Here is a 20,934-nt window from a genome sequence, read left to right on the forward strand (position 1 = left end):
TGCCGTTAATAGGTTTGTTCATTTCCAGACTACATCTAATGACTTTATCAATCGTTGTGCTTCTAGAAATGTATCGGTTAAGTACTAGATCTACTGTAGAGAGGTGTAGTTTTTACTTGGATTTGGAGATGCTTAACATTCAGGATATATGTGTTAAACATTCATGCTTTTTTCTTGTGGAATGTTTTCTCTTTTGCTTTCTGATATGAAAACAGGAAAGGAATTTCAGGCTTCAAAAAAACCCCTTACTGTCACTAGCTCAAAGTAATCACATTTTGGATCGTGCTTTCATGTGAGTTGTGATTGTCAATTCAGTGCTGTGTATTGTTTTTCAGCTGTTGCATGCCCTCCCAATAGTTATTACAATCCATGCACCAGTGCTTGTCCGGCAACCTGTCTCGACCCTCTTGCATCAAAGAACTGCAGCAGACCTTGTGTGGAAGGATGTGAATGCAACAATGGTTTTGTCATCAGCGGCGGACAATGTGTGTCCCTGAGCAACTGTGGCTGCCTTCAGAATGGCAAATATTATGAGGTTTGTTCTGGCATGTAGTCTGGGGCCTTATTTCACAGTTCATCATCACCATTAGCTCTTTTAATTTATTTTTATTTTATTGTCTCTAACAGAAAGGAGAATCTTTTTGGCAAACAGACTGTGCAGGCCAATGTATATGTGCTGAAAATGGAACTGTAGTTTGCAATTCAGACACATGTGAAGTAGGTGAAGTTTGCAAGGTGCAGAATGGACTCCTGGGATGTTATCCATTGAATCCCAGCACCTGCCACATTTTTGGGGATCCACATTACATAACCTTTGATGGAAGACTGTACCATTTCCAAGGAAACTGCAATTACACTGTCGTTGAGATATGCACAAATTCTTCTGAAAGGTTTTCAGTGACAACCAGAAATGAACATAGAGGAAATCCCAGCTGGACAGCCTTGAACTCAGTTGCTGTCACGCTGAAAAATCTTCATATTGTTTTGGAGAAAAATAAAGAGACCTATGTAAGTGTTCTACTTTAAGCATAAACAATCCATCGCATCTATTCACTTTACATTTCTGTCCAAAAGAACTGAATCAGGCTTTTCTGCTTCCAAGACTGCACATGCTAAGATTCACAGAAATGGTGGTGGGGTTTTTTTTCAAAAGAGTCAGAAATCAGCATAGCTTCCTTCTGTCCATTCAAATCTTTTCTAAATGAGGTTGTAGGAAAAAAACAGCTTCCTCCATAGCTTCATATATAATAGAAAGCTTTTGCTGAACTAAATCTCAGTTTAAATTTTATAGATCTGGTCTTTAAAATAGAAATAGCATTTTTGCTACACACTGTCAGACTCATACATACCAGAGCTCGCTTTAAACTAGCTATTCCAAGTATCGCTATGTGTGTAATTGTGACAGCACAGAGCTCAACTTGTGCTACAAAGCACTATTCAAAGTATGGGATAAGTATACAGCCCATTAGCATCTGCTAAACTCCAAAGTTCTCTGTCTACATTATTCATTAGAAGAAGGCTGACTTGGTGAAGAAAGCCTTGTTTCCCTATGAGATTTATTGCCTTACGTGGTTGTGTGGGTTTTGTTTTCTTTAGGTGAATGGTGTTCAGGTATACCATCCTGTGGATTTGAACCATGGAGCCAGAATAGCTACGAAAGGACATTATGTGGTCATTGATACCTCTCTAGGGTTCCAGGTTAAGTTTGATGGTGACCAGGAGCTTTTCATTCTGGTTGATGAAAGTCACAAAGGACAGCTGTGTGGTCTGTGTGGGACATTCAATGACAACCAACTGGATGATTTTCTAAAACCAGATAAAGTCCTAGAACAAGATCCAAATAAATTTGGTGACAGCTGGTTAGTGAAGGATGACAACAGGATGTAAGTATCTCATAATACTTTAGGAAACAGCAAAATGCCTGAAACATAAATCATCTAGTTATAGGATTAATGTACATTACTTACATTCCATAGTAGCCCTTCTTTGATATTACTTGTTTGCTAGCTTTTCCACCTTTGAATAACTCCATTTTTCAATAGAAAGAATTGAAATTTTAAAACCACCCCTCAGAGGTTTTCCACCTTAACTTTGTGGGTTTTATTTGAAATTTGTCCCCTTTTTTTCATATAACTTGATTTTTTTCCTTACTTCTCTATTCTAAAATATCTCCTTTATATTATCTTACTATAAGAAGTCTAAATATATCTCTCAGATTCTGCTCGTAAGATAATTCCACGATGATTAACATAGGCATGGAGCATTTATCTGAATATTAATGCTTTCACATACAAATTACTGCTCTTACTATATACAATAGTGAATTTAAATTATCTTGCTTGTGTTAAATAGCTTATTTGTTGTTTTCTTCTGAACTTCATTCTATGGATAGACAGTCTTAAATCAACAATTCACAATTGTATTCTTAATGGGGAATTATGAGTCAAATTGTAATATTTGTCTCCTTTGGGTTTGGCACACTAAAGATGTCTATACACAGTAAATCCACAGAATTTGGCATACGGTTCTATTACTGTTGAGGTATGCCTTGCAGAATAGAACAAAATATAAAGATGTCTTACATAACCACGCTGCTGTTTATTTTTGATGCAGGTGTAATCCAGTTACAGTTGTGTCACCCACTTGTGACACAGCAAAAGAAAAAGAATATGAAGAACTCTGCAAAATTATTTTGAAAAACAGTGGGCCTTTTCAGGTCTGCCATTGGCACATTCCACCACAGCCATACTTCGAGAGCTGTGTGTATGACCTGTGTGCCACAGAGGGGAATTCTGATCAGTTTTGCAAGATTTTAGAGGCATATGCTGCTGCCTGTGATCTTGCAGGTGTAAATCTGGGTGAATGGAGGAAAGACACCATCTGTGGTAAGTCATTAGTTCATTTAGCAAATACCCATCCAATTAAATCCTCATGCTACAAATACAAATTCAAATTACTAAGTTGAGCAGAATTTCAGAAAAGGGCGTTCAAGGAGACACAGGAATCTTTCAAGTGCTCTGCATCTCTGGAAACTGGGCTTCTAATGGGCTTCCAGTATTCACTTTAGAACATGGTGTCTGAACATTTTTGGCCTAAGACTGTTCAGAGTTGGGTCATGAAAGACAACATACACTGTCAGTTAAGGACTCAGCCAGGGACAATTGAGCACTTGTCTAACAAGTCACCACTTTGGCTTTAGTAAAATATTTTATCTTTTTGACAAATGTTAACATATCACTTACCAACCCATCTACATCTCCAGGTTTTCACCAAGCATGTGAAATAAATTCAGAAATATACAAAACAGGGCTTTAAAATTAATAAAGGACTATCCTGCAGCTTGAGGTCCACTTAGCCTTCCAGTCATAACACTATTAGGCCCTTATTATCTAGGTAGACTAGTTAACATAGAGGCAAGATGTTCTTTCTTCTAGAACTACCAGAAGTAATTACCAAAGGCAGAAGAAATGGCAGCCTAAGTATGAGGCTATGGCATGAAAAAACATTCCATAACCTCTTTCCAATTCTGAGACAATACTTCTCATCCAAGTTTAGAAACAGTAAAAAGAAATGTCAGAGCATTCTCATTACAATGTCTAGATTTCCATCTAAGCAGGACTTTGAGAACCAGCTGAATACTGCTATGCCAAATAGGACAGCTCTGAGCAATTTGCAATGACCAAGCATTATGATTGTGGCACAGTGTAAAAATATAGGATATTAGTGCATTATGCTGACAGCTGAGGAGGGGACTTGTAAATAACACACATTCTCAGGCACTTAACATTTCATATTTTATAGCCAGTTTTCCAGTACTGGTCACTTCTACTCATTCTATTATAACATCTTCAAATTTTCCATGAACATGTGTGCATGAGACCTAGAACAGCTCCGTCAGAATAGAGAGAAGATTCCAAACCTCATTGTGGAAACTGTTTTCCTTTCTGCACCATATACAGCCTCACCAACAGCCTGCAATATGTCCTGCACATTTGATGTCGACTTCTGTGAGTGGGAACAGGCAATCAGTGACAACTTTGACTGGATAAGGCACAAGGGACCAACACCCACACCAGATACTGGCCCTTCCCATGACCACACAACTGGAGGTAGGAACAGCAAAAAGTGTCTGTGCTTCTCTTGGAAGAGGGTAAGAAGACCTTTTTATCAGCAAATCCAGGCCACGTGTTTCCTAGGCTCAATCCAGAACCTTTGCAGCAGTCAAGAATCTGTTGTGGGGTGGATTAACAGTGCAGGACATTGATGAGCTGTGACCTATTAACATAAATGCCTGTAAAGAGGCTTCAGCAATCAGATATCCAGGATCACTGTGGTAGTCAGTCTTTCCTTTAGAAGGCTTTCCTTTCCCTAAGTAGGAGACGAGTATAATCTGCTGGAAATCTATTTGGGGACTAAAAGTTGAGCACAAGTGCTGGGTGAAGAAATGTTGTACTGTACACAATCTGTAAATTGATTTTGTCTTGTCCTGATGCATTAATGTGAAAAATTGACACTCTGCTGTTTCCAGGGGGCTATTATATCTACCTGCAAGGAAGTAAGCAAGAGCAAAGTGAGGTAGCCCACTTGGTCAGTCCAGTGTGCAGTTCAGAAGGACCACACTGCTTCCGCTTCTGGTATCACATGTATGGAGCTGCTGAAGCAATGGCCCTACGGGTGTATGTAGTTCACAAGGAAACATCAACACTGGAATGGAAAGATGCTGGAAACAAAGGGGACAGATGGAACTTGGGAGAGATCACGGTACACAGCACAGGAAACATGCAGGTAAGGGCAAAGGCTATCAATGCCAATGAGGTGAACCATGTTTTGCAAAGGCACTTCATATATGTAACCGGAGCTAATGGTGGCAACTGTCTCTTCCCTTAGATTGTCCTGGAGGGCATGATAGGTGAAGATTTCCGGAGCGACATAGCATTGGATGATCTGTCCATTGAAAAGGGATACTGCACAGGTATAAGGCTCAGCTTGGGGAAGAGCAGCTTGAGGAAAATTATGCTTCTTGTAGCAGTAAATGTAGTTTCTCTCTTGAAAAAGAGCGGGGCAAGGAGGATTGATTTACTTGTACCATTGACTCTTTTACAGGTGATGTGATTCCAACAACACCAGGCACGATCATCACCACACCTTCAAAAGAGGAAACTACATCAGCACCCATGGAAGGCTCCGGTGAGCAGAGTAGACCACACGTGGGGCCTCAGTTCTTTACGTAGGATAAACAGGGGAGCAGAGGCGGCAGGAGGTGCTTAACTGAATGTTTCCTCTGGTCTTTCCACTGTCAGGGACCTGTGTGGTGGAAGGAGACCCTCACTACCACACATTTGACAAGCAGCTACACCACTTCATGGGCACCTGCACCTACACCCTCTCCAAGCTGTGCGAGAGCAACAGCTCGCTGCCCTACTTCAACGTGGAAGCGGCCAATGAGCACAGGGGAGGCAACACTCGCGTGTCCTATGTCCGATACGTGGATGTCGATGTGGCTGGCCAGCGGATAAGGCTGGGAAAGGGTGGAGTGGTGACGGTAAGCGCAAGGGGGAGAGGCGGTGGGGCTGTGTGAGAGGAGAGAGCTGTGCCAAAGGGGTTGCTCCAACACATGTCTTGGCTTCTGTCCTTCCAGGTCAATGGAGTGGCAGAGATCCTGCCCTGCACCCCATCCGCGGGTGTGCAGGTCTCATCCAGCGGGTTCTACACGGTGGTGACGACAGACTTTGGCTTGAGAGTGAAGTTTGATGGGAACCATCGGGTGGAGGTGACGCTTCCCAGCACCTTTGGGCAGAAGGTTTGTGGCATGTGTGGGAACTACAATGGGATGGCAGCAGATGACTTCCTGAACCCGGAAGGGGTGCTGGAGCCAGACTCCACCAGCCTGGGCAACAGCTGGCAGGTGTCCAACGACAGCAGGTGTGTGTGGCCCCCCCAGCAGGACTGGGGACGTGGCGGGCAAGGGGAGGGGGAGGCACCAGGAGAAGCCCACAGGTGACCCAAGGGCCCTTCTCCCTGTCCTTCCACAGCTGCTCTGCCGGACCGCTCCCCACCCCAGCCTGCAATGAGACGGACAAGCAAGTCATTGCCAGCAGCCGCTTCTGCGGGCTCCTCACTGACACCAGCGGCCCGTTTCAGATGTGCCACGCTGTGCTGAGTCCCAGCGGTTACTTTGACACCTGCTTTTATGACCTGTGTGAGCTGGGACTGGACCGCGAGGCCCTGTGCAAGAGCTTGCAGTCCTACGCGGATGCCTGCCAGTCGCTTGGCGTCAAGATACCTGTGTGGAGGAACGCAACCTTCTGCCGTAAGTCCACACACGGTAGCACGAATCGTTACTCTCGGGAAAACACAGAATAGGAAAGAAAGAGCGAGGTGGGGAATAACAAATATTTTTGTTCTGTGCCGTGGAGATTTAGAGGGAGCTGTCAGCAGGAGAGGCACCAGTTTCTGTTTCATTGGGTCAGGTATGACTCAGAACACCCATGGAGCCAAGCAGACCACAGAGAAAATATAGACTCTTAATTTTCAAAGGGGAAAATACAGCACAGAGAAGTGTTATATTCTCCAGGTAATTAACGGCCATGTGTTCTGTCTCGGCAGCCATCACCTGTCCGGCCAACAGTCACTACGAGCCCTGTGCTGCAGCCTGCCCTGCCACCTGTGTTGACCCGATGGCTCCTGTTACCTGCAACCTGCCGTGCGTGGAGGGCTGTGTGTGCGACAGCGGGTACCTGCTCTACAACGACCGATGCGTGCCCAGCCAGCAGTGCGGGTGCTGGCACAACGGGCAGCACTACCCCGTGGGCTCAGAGTTCTGGACGGACAACACCTGCTCCTCAAAGTGCACGTGTCCCGCGCGGGGAAGCAAACTCCAGTGCTCCAATGCCTCATGCCCTGCAGGCCAGTACTGCGGGGTGCAGGATGGGAAACCTCAGTGCCTTGAACACTCCTACGGCATCTGCCACGTCCACGGCGACCCTCACTACAACACCTTTGACAAGGTGACGCACAACTTCATGGGCAACTGCACCTACACCCTGGCCAAAGTGTGCTCCAACAGCACCTCCCTGCTCTACTTCAATGTGGAGGCCAAGAATGAGCATCGTGGCAACACCAGAGTGTCCTATGTGCGCGAAGTCCTGGTTGAGGTGTACGGAGAGCGCATTGCCATTGTCAAGAAGGAGAAGAGCCAAGTGCTGGTAGGCACCGAGGGAGGCTGGCACGAGCGTGGTGCGGTTGCAGGGCAGGGCTGGGTTTTCCTGGCAGGGCCTGGCATGTACGGGACATGCCCGTTGTCCCAGGCCCACGTGAGTTCTCCTGAAGCCACGGGGTTGCTTTGTTTTCTTTTCTGGAGGGGTTGGGGGAGGAAGAGGCAAACGGTCAGTGTGGCCCATGTTGAACAGAGGTCCCTGCAGAGCTCAGAACAGAGACATGGCTCTGCAAGCCGCAGGGGCGTCTGGCTGTGAGGGCCTCATGGGCACCGGTTTGCTGTGCCTGGCCTGGCAGCTGCTTTCCCAGGGGCAGGGGAGCCCAGGGAGGCCAGGGCCAAGGCCGGGGCCCATTGCGGTGTGTCTGCCCTAGGTGAACAATGTGCGCCAGACCTTGCCGGTGAGCGCAGCGGGAGGTGCCATCACGGTGAGCAGGAGCGGCCGCTACATCGTCCTGGAGACAGACTTCAACCTCCGCGTGTCCTACGACACTGACCACTCGGTGGAGGTGAAGGTGCCCACCACCTACTTCAACCTGACCTGTGGCATGTGCGGGAACTTCAACAACCGGAGAGAGGACGACTACATGATGCCCGACGGGCAGCAAGCCGCAGACTCCAATGCGCTGGGGGAGAGCTGGCAGGTCCCAGACAGTGACTCCTCTTGCGGTGTCCCCATCCCGTCTCCACCCTGCAGCGCGGAAGACGAGAAGCTCTACCGATCGGACCAGTTCTGTGGCATGCTGACTGCCAGGCCTGGCTCTTTTGAGCGGTGCCACGCCGTGATCAACCCCCAGAGCTACTTTGAGACCTGCTTCTATGACCTTTGCGCCCTGAATGGTGGCCAGGAGTTCCTGTGTGCCGCTCTGGAGGCCTACGCTGATGCATGCCAGGCAGCCGGCGTGACTCTTCTTCCCTGGAGGAATGCCACCTTCTGCCGTGAGTACCTGCCTTGCAGTTGCCAGAAGGCAAAAGTGCCGCTCCCCGTGCGCAGAACCTCTGGCCAAAGCAAGTCTTTGGCCTCCCCTTCCCAGAAGGTTGTCCTGCCTTGAGGGCTTGCTAATTGTCCCCTTCCCATTGCAGCCCTTCAGTGCCCCGCCAACAGCTACTATGACCCTTGCATGACCGGCTGTCCTGCCACCTGTGTTGACCGACAAGCCCCGCAGAACTGCTCCAAGCCCTGCATGGAGGGTTGTGCGTGTACCTCTGGCTTCCTCCTCAGCGGAGACACCTGTGTGCCCGAGGCCCACTGTGGCTGCCTCTTCGAGGGCAACTACTACAGCGTGAGTGAAAACCCTGTGCTGGCTTGCGCCCCTCCCAGGGCACTCCCTTGCCTCTACTTTCCTGCCTGACACACTGGCGCTCCGTGTTTCTCTGCCTGCAGCAAGGCGAGTCCTCTGTGAACGAGAACTGCACTCGCCAGTGCCGGTGTGAAACCAATGGCCAGATGGTTTGCTCTGCGCTGTCCTGTGGTGAGGACGAGGTCTGCAAGATCCAGAACGGCCAGAGGGGCTGTTACCCAGCCGACACTGCTCTCTGCCACATCTACGGCGACCCGCATTACAGCACCTTCGATGGGAAGCTTCACCACTTCCAGGGCTCCTGCAACTACACGGTCGTGACGGGCTGTGACAACTCCTCCGTTGGGTTCAGTGTCACCACCCGCAACGAACATCGCGGCAGCCAGAGCTGGACGGCTCTGAACTCTGTGGCACTGTCAATGGAAGGCCTCCACATTGCACTGCGCAAGAACAAGGCGGTCTACGTAAGCCCCTCATTTTTACACCTGGGAACAGCAGATGCCCTCGGCACCATTACGGCCCCAAGAAGAGCTTGATATTCCCTGAGCCTGCTGGCGTGCTCACAGAAGAGCACAGCGAGGCTCTGAGCGGGGCAGATACGGCTGCTCGCGCAGCAACAGATTCTCAGCTTGTTTTCCTGAGCTTTCCGTGTGCCATATGCAGAGTCGCTGCTGTTCCCGTTGAGTTTCTCACAGGGCAGCGCTTCTCACGCCATCAGCGCCTCTGACTCACTGGGCCCTGGCACCATCACAGTGAAGAACAGTGAGCTCTCAGTGGAGGGCATCTCTTTATGCTTCTGTCTCCCTCTCTCGCCCTTATGCAGATCAACGGTGCTCTGGCCTCCCTGCCTGCTTCTCCTGCCCCCGGCGTGACCATTTCTCTGAGTGGCTCCTACGTGCGGGTTTCTACCAAGCTGGGCCTGCAGCTGCAGTTCAGTGGGGACCACGAGCTCCTAGTGAAGGTGTCTGAGAAGCACAAGGGCGAGCTGTGTGGGCTGTGTGGGACGTACACTGGGAGCCAGCAGGACGACTTCATGCGTCCCGATGGGGTTGTCGTGCCCAGCGTCAATGACTTTGGAGCCAGCTGGCTGGTGCTGGATGATGAGTGGCCGTGAGTTGTTGTTTCGTCACGTGGATGACGGACAAAAGAGAGCGCGGGAGAGGGGAGCTGTGAGGGGCACAGGGAGGGAGGGCTGGTAACGGCAGGCATGGGGCAAAGGACAGGAGGCAGGCAGTTGTGGGAATGCACGTGAGAGCACGCAGCGTCTCCACAGCAGCAGACGTATCGTCCTTGTGTCTCACCTCTCTGCTCCGCCCACCAGTGGGATGTCCTGTCTGCAACTTGGTGCCAGACATGTGGCCATTTCCCTTTCTCCTCAAGGCTGGCTTGCTTGTGGCAGTGTCCAAGCCCTTCCATGCGGTCAGGGTGCACGGTGCTCTCTCCCCATAGGCACTCTGCTCTGGGGTCCTCGGTGACCTCTTGTGCAGAGGCCCTGCCATACCACTCCACCCACTGCATCTCACTGTTCCTGGCCCCAGAGACAGTGGGCCGGATCCTTGGCACGATGCTTTTCCCAAGCTGTTGCGATCGCAGATGCTTCGGCCATTTGTTTGTGTCTGCCTGATGCCACAGAGGGGAGTGGTGATTGTGGGCCGTGTTGCCCACCCTTGCAAGTGACAGCCGTGGGTGCCTTGTCTTAGTGTGGGATCTGGACTCCAGTGACTGTGGAGTTGGTGGGGGAGAACGTCAGGAAACAGTGTGACTGGGCTCCACAGGCTGTTGTGAGCTCAGGACTGTCTGTCTGCTTTGTAGGTGTGACCCAGCTATCGGCCCACCTGTGTCCTGCTCCCCCTCCGAGGAGGAGGCAGCTAACAAGCAGTGTGCAATCCTCACGCAACTCGGTGGCCCGTTCCAGCCATGCCACGCAGTTCTGCCGCCCAAGACGTACTTTGAGAGCTGTGTCTATGACCAGTGTGCCACCGGTGGCAGCACGGAGCAGTTCTGCAATGACCTGGGGGCCTACGCCGCAGCCTGTGCTGAGGCAGGCGTTGCTCTGGGAGACTGGAGTGCTGGCACTGTCTGTGGTAAGTGTTCTGTTGATCTCCTTTGGGGCCCAGATTCAAGGAATGGGGCAGCAGTGGTGGAGGTTTCTCCATGTGTCGCCTACCAGTTCTGGTGGGCCAGCCCTTGGGGGAAGAGACTCTTTGTGGCAGGGATACCGTGGAATTCCTGTCCTGCGCTCCTTTTGCCGTGGTGTGGGGGTGTTTGGGAAGGGTGCAACTTCCCCATCCAGGAGCAAATCCCCGTTATGAAACACATCTTCTCCACCTCTGTTTCACTGTACATCCAGAAGGTCCTACAACCTCAGCCCCCTTGCCAGACACCTCAACACGGCCGCCGCATACAACAACATCAACCGCACCTGGGACAAGCACAGGTACTGTTGTCAGCCACCCATGTCTCTTCTTGGCTGTGCTAAGCACTCAGCTCATGCACTTGCACTCGGTTGGCCATCCTCACCTGGCCATGAGCATGCCAGGGATGTAGGCGTGCCCTGTGGGACACGCGGAAAAGGTGGCGCCACCCTCCCTCTAAAAACTCTGCTTTCCTTTCTGCACCCTAAACAGCTCCCCCGACCGACTGCAATTTCACCTGCACGTTCGACTATGACTTCTGTGAGTGGGTCCAGGCAGATTACAGCAGCATTGACTGGATAAGGAACAAGGGGCCAACACCCACGCAAAATACTGGCCCCTCCTCTGACCACACAACAGGAGGTAGGAACAGCAATCACTACAATCAGTACACAGTGGCTCTTCAGGCAGAGGGGTGTCCCTGGGGAGGTGGCGACCAACCTCCTCTAACAGCAAATGCAGGCCACATGTTTCCTGGCCTTGATCCAGAGCCGTTTGTGGCAGTCTCCTCCAGAGCCAGAGCCTTCCTTTGGGAAGCATTCCAGTCCTGGGAATCAGTCTGTGTTACCCGCAGGACAGGAAAGGACCTGCCATGCAAGGGGGAATGTAATGCACCGCTTGGTGACCCCGCTGTCTCAGGGGAACAGGAACGGGTCTCCCTTTTAGGAGATGCTGGCTTCTCCAGAAGCCAACGATGAGTGGGCCCCAAAGCCGAAGAGCCATGCGAAGACTGTGGCGATGCTTTGGAGGCGGTGCCCTTGCCCAGTCCAAGCCATACAGCTGCCACGGCTCAGAGAGCACGGTTCATAGGTGGACTGAGGGCTGGGGAGGGTTGTGGCTAGCAAAGGACCTGTGTTTGCTCTGCCCTCCTTTTGCCTGCCTTGAAGTGCAGCAGGGGGTGCTCCCAGGGCTGTACTTGGGTTGTCCCTGGCTGCTTTCTCTAGACTTGATATGCGTGTGACGGTGTGGCTCATGCTTTGTTTCAGATGGCTACTACATCTACCTGCAAGGGAGCAATGCCCTCCCCGGCTTTGTGGCTCATCTGGTCAGTCCGGTGTGCAGTTTGGAAGGACCGCACTGCTTCCGCTTCTGGTATCACATGTATGGAGCGGCTGAAACAATGGCCCTGCGGGTGTACGTGTCTAAGGACGAAGACCAAGTGCTGGTCTGGAGCAGCGTTGGGAACCACGGGGACAGATGGAACCTGGGAGAGATCACGTTGAACAGCACAGGAAACATGCAGGTAAGGGCACGGGCTCTCCCTGCCGTCTGAGATGAACCGTGCTTCCTAATGGCACCTCACACATGCGGCCGGAGCTAATGGTGGGCACCGTTCCTTCCCGTAGATTATCCTGGAGGGAGAATGGGGTGAAGATATCCAGAGCGACGTAGCATTGGATGACCTGTCCATTGAAATGGGATCCTGTGCAGGTACAAGGCTTGGCTTGGGGAAGGGCAGCTTGAGAGGTGTCACCGACTGAGGTGGCAGGCTGTGCTAGAGGCAGGAGCACAGGCTGCTTTTGCAGTGCCCTGTAGGTCACTGATGCAGCCTGTGCCCAAGCAGGCCTTCCTCAGGGAGACTGGGGCACTGGCACTGCCTGCAATCACTCTTTAGTTCTTGTATTACAAGGCCCACAGCCAAGACATCGAGCACAGGTAGTGAAGTGCCTAACTGGCTTTTGCCAGCCAGCTATGCTGGTGGCAGAGCCTTTGAGTGGCAGGGCTCATTCAGAGACGACACTGTGCAATCCCTGCCCGGGGCCTCTCTGGTCATGGTGTTGGGGTGTTTGGGAAGGGTGGGCCAGTGGCCTGCAGCAAAACTCCCATGTTGGTGCAGATCTCCTCTAGCTCTCTCTTGTGCTAGGTCCGTCGACACCAACACCCACAACCCCCTCGCCGGACACTACAACGCAGCCTCCACGCACGCCATCACCGCCAAGACCCACACCGAGCTCAGGTACTGCCATGTTCCATTCCCACCTTCTACTGCTTGTTGAAACTGCTCATTTCGCTTCCTTCAAGGCCCATGACCATGGGATGGAGTGTCTGTTGTGAAGGGGCTGCACGTCTCTTTGTATCTCCCAGCTATGCTGGTCGGAGAGCACTTGAGTGCTGGAGTTTTTGATGAAGAGTCACTGTGCAATCCCTGCCCGGGGCCTCTCTGGTCACAGTGTTGGGGTGTTTGGGAAGGGTGGGACAGTGGCCTGCAGCAAAACTGCCATGTTGGTGCAGATCTCCTCTAGCTCTCTCTTGTGCTAGGTCCATCGACACCAACACCCACAATCCCCTCGCCAGACACTACAACGCAGCCTCCACGCACGCCATCACCGCCAAGACCCACACCGAGCTCAGGTGTTGCCATGTTCCTTTCCCATCTTTACTGCTGTTGCAGGTGTTCAGTTAGATTTCTCTGGGGCTCATGGCCAAGGGATGGAGTGTCTGTAGGGAAGGAGCTGCATGTCTCTTCTTATCTCCCAGTAAGGCTGTTTGGAGAGCACTTGAGTGCTGGAGTTATTGTTGAGATGCGATCTCTGCCCGGGGCCTCTCTGGTCACAGTGTTTGGGTGTTTGGGAAGGGTGGGCCAGCGGCCTGCAAGAAAACTCCCATGTTGACACTGACCACTTCTACCTCTGTCTCTCTACAGGTCCACTTCCTTCTACACCCTTGACCCCATTGCCGGACACCACAACACAGCCACCACACACACCACCAACACAAACACCTGGGACAACCTCAGGTACTCCTATTGTTGGTAGCTTTTTGAGTCATCTTCAAAACCTGTAGTGGCTACATGGTGCATTTGCATTGGAGGTCTGTTACTTGCTTTGCATCTCTTTCCCGCTATGAGGAGGCTCACATTGAATAATAGTCCCTTTCTGAGGGTTTGGGTGGGGCACCTGTGCTTCTGGCATTTAGGAGTTTGAGGAGGTTTGCGCCGGAAACCTGGAAAAAATACTCCAGTCTGGACACAGATCTCCACTAACTCTGTCTCTTGGTAAAAGCAGCAGACCAGTCGTGGGGCTGATGTTCTTTGTGCAAGGTGGGCTGGGGAGCAGAGGCGGCAGGAGGTGCTTAACTGAATGTTTCCTCTGGTCTTTCCACTGTCAGGGACCTGTGTGGTGGAAGGAGACCCTCACTACCACACATTTGACAAGCAGCTACACCACTTCATGGGCACCTGCACCTACACCCTCTCCAAGCTGTGCGAGAGCAACAGCTCGCTGCCCTACTTCAGCGTGGAAGCGGCCAATGAGCACAGGGGAGGCAACACTCGCGTGTCCTATGTCCGATACGTGGATGTCGATGTGGCTGGCCAGCGGATAAGGCTGGGAAAGGGTGGAGTGGTGACGGTAAGCGCAAGGGGGAGAGGCGGTGGGGTTGTGTGAGAGGAGAGAGCTGTGCCAAAGGGGTTGCTCCAACACATGTCTTGGCTTCCGTCCTTCCAGGTCAATGGAGTGGCAGAGATCCTGCCCTGCACCCCATCTGCGGGTGTGCAGGTCTCATCCAGCGGGTTCTACACGGTGGTGACGACAGACTTTGGCTTGAGAGTGAAGTTTGATGGGAACCATCGGGTGGAGGTGACGCTTCCCAGCACCTTTGGGCAGAAGGTTTGTGGCATGTGTGGGAACTACAATGGGATGGCAGCAGATGACTTCCTGAACCCGGAAGGGGTGCTGGAGCCAGACTCCACCAGCCTGGGCAACAGCTGGCAGGTGTCCAACGACAGCAGGTGTGTGTGGCCCCCCCAGCAGGACTGGGGACGTGGCGGGCAAGGGGAGGGGGAGGCACCAGGAGAAGCCCACAGGTGACCCAAGGGCCCTTCTCCCTGTCCTTCCACAGCTGCTCTGCCGGACCGCTCCCCACCCCAGCCTGCAATGAGACGGACAAGCAAGTCATTGCCAGCAGCCGCTTCTGCGGGCTCCTCACTGACACCAGCGGCCCGTTTCAGATGTGCCACGCTGTGCTGAGTCCCAGCGGTTACTTTGACACCTGCTTTTATGACCTGTGTGAGCTGGGACTGGACCGCGAGGCCCTGTGCAAGAGCTTGCAGTCCTACGCGGATGCCTGCCAGTCGCTTGGCGTCAAGATACCTGTGTGGAGGAACGCAACCTTCTGCCGTAAGTCCACACACGGTACCACGAATCGTTACTCTCGGGAAAACACAGAATAGGAAAGAAAGAGCGAGGTGGGGAATAACAAATATTTTTGTTCTGTGCCGTGGAGATTTAGAGGGAGCTGTCAGCAGGAGAGGCACCAGTTTCTGTTTCATTGGGTCAGGTATGACTCAGAACACCCATGGAGCCAAGCAGACCACAGAGAAAATATAGACTCTTAATTTTCAAAGGGGAAAATACAGCACAGAGAAGTGTTATATTCTCCAGGTAATTAACGGCCATGTGTTCTGTCTCGGCAGCCATCACCTGTCCGGCCAACAGTCACTACGAGCCCTGTGCTGCAGCCTGCCCTGCCACCTGTGTTGACCCGATGGCTCCTGTTACCTGCAACCTGCCGTGCGTGGAGGGCTGTGTGTGCGACAGCGGGTACCTGCTCTACAACGACCGATGCGTGCCCAGCCAGCAGTGCGGGTGCTGGCACAACGGGCAGCACTACCCCGTGGGCTCAGAGTTCTGGACGGACAACACCTGCTCCTCAAAGTGCACGTGTCCCGCGCGGGGAAGCAAACTCCAGTGCTCCAATGCCTCATGCCCTGCAGGCCAGTACTGCGGGGTGCAGGATGGGAAACCTCAGTGCCTCGAACACTCCTACGGCATCTGCCACGTCCACGGCGACCCTCACTACAACACCTTTGACAAGGTGACGCACAACTTCATGGGCAACTGCACCTACACCCTGGCCAAAGTGTGCTCCAACAGCACCTCCCTGCCCTACTTCAATGTGGAGGCCAAGAACGAGCATCGTGGCAACACCAGAGTGTCCTATGTGCGCGAAGTCCTGGTTGAGGTGTACGGAGAGCGCATTGCCATTGTCAAGAAGGAGAAGAGCCAAGTGCTGGTAGGCACCGAGGGAGGCTGGCACGAGCGTGGTGCGGTTGCAGGGCAGGGCTGGGTTTTCCTGGCAGGGCCTGGCATGTACGGGACATGCCCGTTGTCCCAGGCCCACGTGGGTTCTCCTGAAGCCACGGGGTTGCTTTGTTTTCTTTTCTGGAGGGGTTGGGGGAGGAAGAGGCAAACGGTCAGTGTGGCCCATGTTGAACAGAGGCCCCTGCAGAGCTCAGAACAGAGACATGGCTCTGCAAGCCGCAGGGGCGTCTGGCTGTGAGGGCCTCATGGGCACCGGTTTGCTGTGCCTGGCCTGGCAGCTGCTTTCCCAGGGGCAGGGGAGCCCAGGGAGGCCAGGGCCAAGGCCGGGGCCCATTGCGGTGTGTCTGCCCTAGGTGAACAATGTGCGCCAGACCTTGCCGGTGAGCGCAGCGGGAGGTGCCATCACGGTGAGCAGGAGCGGCCGCTACATCGTCCTGGAGACAGACTTCAACCTCCGCGTGTCCTACGACACTGACCACTCGGTGGAGGTGAAGGTGCCCACCACCTACTTCAACCTGACCTGTGGCATGTGCGGGAACTTCAACAACCGGAGAGAGGACGACTACATGATGCCCGACGGGCAGCAAGCCGCAGACTCCAATGCGCTGGGGGAGAGCTGGCAGGTCCCAGACAGTGACTCCTCTTGCGGTGTCCCCATCCCGTCCCCACCCTGCAGCGCGGAAGACGAGAAGCTCTACCGATCGGACCAGTTCTGTGGCATGCTGACTGCCAGGCCTGGCTCTTTTGAGCGGTGCCACGCCGTGATCAACCCCCAGAGCTACTTTGAGACCTGCTTCTATGACCTTTGCGCCCTGAATGGTGGCCAGGAGTTCCTGTGTGCCGCTCTGGAGGCCTACGCTGATGCATGCCAGGCAGCTGGCGTGACTCTTCTTCCCTGGAGGAATGCCACCTTCTGCCGTGAGTACCTGCCTTGCAGTTGCCAGAAGGCAAAAGTGCCGCTCCCCGTGCGCAGAACCTCTGGCCAAAGCAAGTCTTTGGCCTTCCCCTTCCCAGAAGGTTGTCCTGCCTTGAGGGCTTGCTAATTGTCCCCTTCCCATTGCAGCCCTTCAGTGCCCCGCCAACAGCTACTATGACCCTTGCATGACCGGCTGTCCTGCCACCTGTGTTGACCGACAAGCCCCGCAGAACTGCTCCAAGCCCTGCATGGAGGGTTGTGCGTGTACCTCTGGCTTCCTTCTCAGCGGAGACACCTGTGTGCCCGAGGCCCACTGTGGCTGCCTCTTCGAGGGCAACTACTACAGCGTGAGTGAAAACCCTGTGCTGGCTTGCGCCCCTCCCAGGGCACTCCCTTGCCTCTACTTTCCTGCCTGACACACTGGCGCTCCGTGTTTCTCTGCCTGCAGCAAGGCGAGTCCTCTGTGAACGAGAACTGCACTCGCCAGTGCCGGTGTGAAACCAATGGCCAGATGGTTTGCTCTGCGCTGTCCTGTGGTGAGGACGAGGTCTGCAAGATCCAGAACGGCCAGAGGGGCTGTTACCCAGCCGACACTGCTCTCTGCCACATCTACGGCGACCCGCATTACAGCACCTTCGATGGGAAGCTTCACCACTTCCAGGGCTCCTGCAACTACACGGTCGTGACGGGCTGTGACAACTCCTCCGTTGGGTTCAGTGTCACCACCCGCAACGAACATCGCGGCAGCCAGAGCTGGACGGCTCTGAACTCTGTGGCACTGTCAATGGAAGGCCTCCACATTGCACTGCGCAAGAACAAGGCGGTCTACGTAAGCCCCTCATTTTTACACCTGGGAACAGCAGATGCCCTCGGCACCATTACGGCCCCAAGAAGAGCTTGATATTCCCTGAGCCTGCTGGCGTGCTCACAGAAGAGCACAGCGAGGCTCTGAGCGGGGCAGATACGGCTGCTCGCGCAGCAACAGATTCTCAGCTTGTTTTCCTGAGCTTTCCGTGTGCCATATGCAGAGTCGCTGCTGTTCCCGTTGAGTTTCTCACAGGGCAGCGCTTCTCACGCCATCAGCGCCTCTGACTCACTGGGCCCTGGCACCATCACAGTGAAGAACAGTGAGCTCTCAGTGGAGGGCATCTCTTTATGCTTCTGTCTCCCTCTCTCGCCCTTATGCAGATCAACGGTGCTCTGGCCTCCCTGCCTGCTTCTCCTGCCCCCGGCGTGACCATTTCTCTGAGTGGCTCCTACGTGCGGGTTTCTACCAAGCTGGGCCTGCAGCTGCAGTTCAGTGGGGACCACGAGCTCCTAGTGAAGGTGTCTGAGAAGCACAAGGGCGAGCTGTGTGGGCTGTGTGGGACGTACACTGGGAGCCAGCAGGACGACTTCATGCGTCCCGATGGGGTTGTCGTGCCCAGCGTCAATGACTTTGGAGCCAGCTGGCTGGTGCTGGATGATGAGTGGCCGTGAGTTGTTGTTTCGTCACGTGGATGACGGACAAAAGAGAGCGCGGGAGAGGGGAGCTGTGAGGGGCACAGGGAGGGAGGGCTGGTAACGGCAGGCATGGGGCAAAGGACAGGAGGCAGGCAGTTGTGGGAATGCACGTGAGAGCACGCAGCGTCTCCACAGCAGCAGACGTATCGTCCTTGTGTCTCACCTCTCTGCTCCGCCCACCAGTGGGATGTCCTGTCTGCAACTTGGTGCCAGACATGTGGCCATTTCCCTTTCTCCTCAAGGCTGGCTTGCTTGTGGCAGTGTCCAAGCCCTTCCATGCGGTCAGGGTGCACGGTGCTCTCTCCCCATAGGCACTCTGCTCTGGGGTCCTCGGTGACCTCTTGTGCAGAGGCCCTGCCATACCACTCCACCCACTGCATCTCACTGTTCCTGGCCCCAGAGACAGTGGGCCGGATCCTTGGCACGATGCTTTTCCCAAGCTGTTGCGATCGCAGATGCTTCGGCCATTTGTTTGTGTCTGCCTGATGCCACAGAGGGGAGTGGTGATTGTGGGCCGTGTTGCCCACCCTTGCAAGTGACAGCCGTGGGTGCCTTGTCTTAGTGTGGGATCTGGACTCCAGTGACTGTGGAGTTGGTGGGGGAGAACGTCAGGAAACAGTGTGACTGGGCTCCACAGGCTGTTGTGAGCTCAGGACTGTCTGTCTGCTTTGTAGGTGTGACCCAGCTATCGGCCCACCTGTGTCCTGCTCCCCCTCCGAGGAGGAGGCAGCTAACAAGCAGTGTGCAATCCTCACGCAACTCGGTGGCCCGTTCCAGCCATGCCACGCAGTTCTGCCGCCCAAGACGTACTTTGAGAGCTGTGTCTATGACCAGTGTGCCACCGGTGGCAGCACGGAGCAGTTCTGCAATGACCTGGGGGCCTACGCCGCAGCCTGTGCTGAGGCAGGCGTTGCTCTGGGAGACTGGAGTGCTGGCACTGTCTGTGGTAAGTGTTCTGTTGATCTCCTTTGGGGCCCAGATTCAAGGAATGGGGCAGCAGTGGTGGAGGTTTCTCCATGTGTCGCCTACCAGTTCTGGTGGGCCAGCCCTTGGGGGAAGAGACTCTTTGTGGCAGGGATACCGTGGAATTCCTGTCCTGCGCTCCTTTTGCCGTGGTGTGGGGGTGTTTGGGAAGGGTGCAACTTCCCCATCCAGGAGCAAATCCCCGTTATGAAACACATCTTCTCCACCTCTGTTTCACTGTACATCCAGAAGGTCCTACAACCTCAGCCCCCTTGCCAGACACCTCAACACGGCCGCCGCATACAACAACATCAACCGCACCTGGGACAAGCACAGGTACTGTTGTCAGCCACCCATGTCTTTTCTTGGCTGTGCTAAGCACTCAGCTCATGCACTTGCACTCGGTTGGCCATCCTCACCTGGCCATGAGCATGCCAGGGATGTAGGCGTGCCCTGTGGGACACGCGGAAAAGGTGGCGCCACCCTCCCTCTAAAAACTCTGCTTTCCTTTCTGCACCCTAAACAGCTCCCCCGACCGACTGCAATTTCACCTGCACGTTCGACTATGACTTCTGTGAGTGGGTCCAGGCAGATTACAGCAGCATTGACTGGATAAGGAACAAGGGGCCAACACCCACGCAAAATACTGGCCCCTCCTCTGACCACACAACAGGAGGTAGGAACAGCAATCACTACAATCAGTACACAGTGGCTCTTCAGGCAGAGGGGTGTCCCTGGGGAGGTGGCGACCAACCTCCTCTAACAGCAAATGCAGGCCACATGTTTCCTGGCCTTGATCCAGAGCCGTTTGTGGCAGTCTCCTCCAGAGCCAGAGCCTTCCTTTGGGAAGCATTCCAGTCCTGGGAATCAGTCTGTGTTACCCGCAGGACAGGAAAGGACCTGCCATGCAAGGGGGAATGTAATGCACCGCTTGGTGACCCCGCTGTCTCAGGGGAACAGGAACGGGTCTCCCTTTTAGGAGATGCTGGCTTCTCCAGAAGCCAACGATGAGTGGGCCCCAAAGCCGAAGAGCCATGCGAAGACTGTGGCGATGCTTTGGAGGCGGTGCCCTTGCCCAGTCCAAGCCATACAGCTGCCACGGCTCAGAGAGCACGGTTCATAGGTGGACTGAGGGCTGGGGAGGGTTGTGGCTAGCAAAGGACCTGTGTTTGCTCTGCCCTCCTTTTGCCTGCCTTGAAGTGCAGCAGGGGGTGCTCCCAGGGCTGTACTTGGGTTGTCCCTGGCTGCTTTCTCTAGACTTGATATGCGTGTGACGGTGTGGCTCATGCTTTGTTTCAGATGGCTACTACATCTACCTGCAAGGGAGCAATGCCCTCCCCGGCTTTGTGGCTCATCTGGTCAGTCCGGTGTGCAGTTTGGAAGGACCGCACTGCTTCCGCTTCTGGTATCACATGTATGGAGCGGCTGAAACAATGGCCCTGCGGGTGTACGTGTCTAAGGACGAAGACCAAGTGCTGGTCTGGAGCAGCGTTGGGAACCACGGGGACAGATGGAACCTGGGAGAGATCACGTTGAACAGCACAGGAAACGTGCAGGTAAGGGCACGGGCTCTCCCTGCCGT

General features: G+C 53.6%; 1 protein-coding gene across 1 annotated transcript in view; it reads left to right on the forward strand.

Moving 5' to 3' along the window:
* LOC141946946 (IgGFc-binding protein-like) overlaps positions 1–20,934 on the forward strand; it is a 60,873-nt gene that overhangs the window by 14,742 nt on the left and 25,197 nt on the right. The window contains exons 12-52 of the mRNA XM_074877416.1: positions 336–535; positions 628–1,008; positions 1,597–1,883; positions 2,614–2,629; positions 2,744–2,885; positions 3,960–4,109; positions 4,529–4,785; positions 4,888–4,972; positions 5,104–5,187; positions 5,301–5,542; positions 5,639–5,922; positions 6,033–6,310; positions 6,607–7,313; positions 7,588–8,152; positions 8,297–8,559; positions 8,598–8,978; positions 9,210–9,287; positions 9,338–9,624; positions 10,327–10,598; positions 11,142–11,291; positions 11,382–11,485; positions 11,595–11,730; positions 11,915–12,171; positions 12,275–12,359; positions 12,777–12,885; positions 13,188–13,280; positions 13,573–13,676; positions 14,037–14,278; positions 14,375–14,658; positions 14,769–15,046; positions 15,343–15,941; positions 16,324–16,888; positions 17,034–17,233; positions 17,335–17,715; positions 17,947–18,024; positions 18,075–18,361; positions 19,064–19,335; positions 19,879–20,028; positions 20,119–20,222; positions 20,332–20,467; positions 20,652–20,908. Coding sequence (XP_074733517.1) covers positions 336–535; positions 628–1,008; positions 1,597–1,883; positions 2,614–2,629; positions 2,744–2,885; positions 3,960–4,109; positions 4,529–4,785; positions 4,888–4,972; positions 5,104–5,187; positions 5,301–5,542; positions 5,639–5,922; positions 6,033–6,310; positions 6,607–7,313; positions 7,588–8,152; positions 8,297–8,559; positions 8,598–8,978; positions 9,210–9,287; positions 9,338–9,624; positions 10,327–10,598; positions 11,142–11,291; positions 11,382–11,485; positions 11,595–11,730; positions 11,915–12,171; positions 12,275–12,359; positions 12,777–12,885; positions 13,188–13,280; positions 13,573–13,676; positions 14,037–14,278; positions 14,375–14,658; positions 14,769–15,046; positions 15,343–15,941; positions 16,324–16,888; positions 17,034–17,233; positions 17,335–17,715; positions 17,947–18,024; positions 18,075–18,361; positions 19,064–19,335; positions 19,879–20,028; positions 20,119–20,222; positions 20,332–20,467; positions 20,652–20,908 — 9,830 coding nt within the window. The remainder of the gene's footprint in view (positions 1–335; positions 536–627; positions 1,009–1,596; positions 1,884–2,613; positions 2,630–2,743; positions 2,886–3,959; positions 4,110–4,528; positions 4,786–4,887; positions 4,973–5,103; positions 5,188–5,300; positions 5,543–5,638; positions 5,923–6,032; positions 6,311–6,606; positions 7,314–7,587; positions 8,153–8,296; positions 8,560–8,597; positions 8,979–9,209; positions 9,288–9,337; positions 9,625–10,326; positions 10,599–11,141; positions 11,292–11,381; positions 11,486–11,594; positions 11,731–11,914; positions 12,172–12,274; positions 12,360–12,776; positions 12,886–13,187; positions 13,281–13,572; positions 13,677–14,036; positions 14,279–14,374; positions 14,659–14,768; positions 15,047–15,342; positions 15,942–16,323; positions 16,889–17,033; positions 17,234–17,334; positions 17,716–17,946; positions 18,025–18,074; positions 18,362–19,063; positions 19,336–19,878; positions 20,029–20,118; positions 20,223–20,331; positions 20,468–20,651; positions 20,909–20,934) is intronic.

This window comes from Strix uralensis, chromosome 9, assembly GCF_047716275.1.
Source record: "Strix uralensis isolate ZFMK-TIS-50842 chromosome 9, bStrUra1, whole genome shotgun sequence".
Taxonomy (NCBI): Eukaryota; Metazoa; Chordata; class Aves; order Strigiformes; family Strigidae; genus Strix; species Strix uralensis.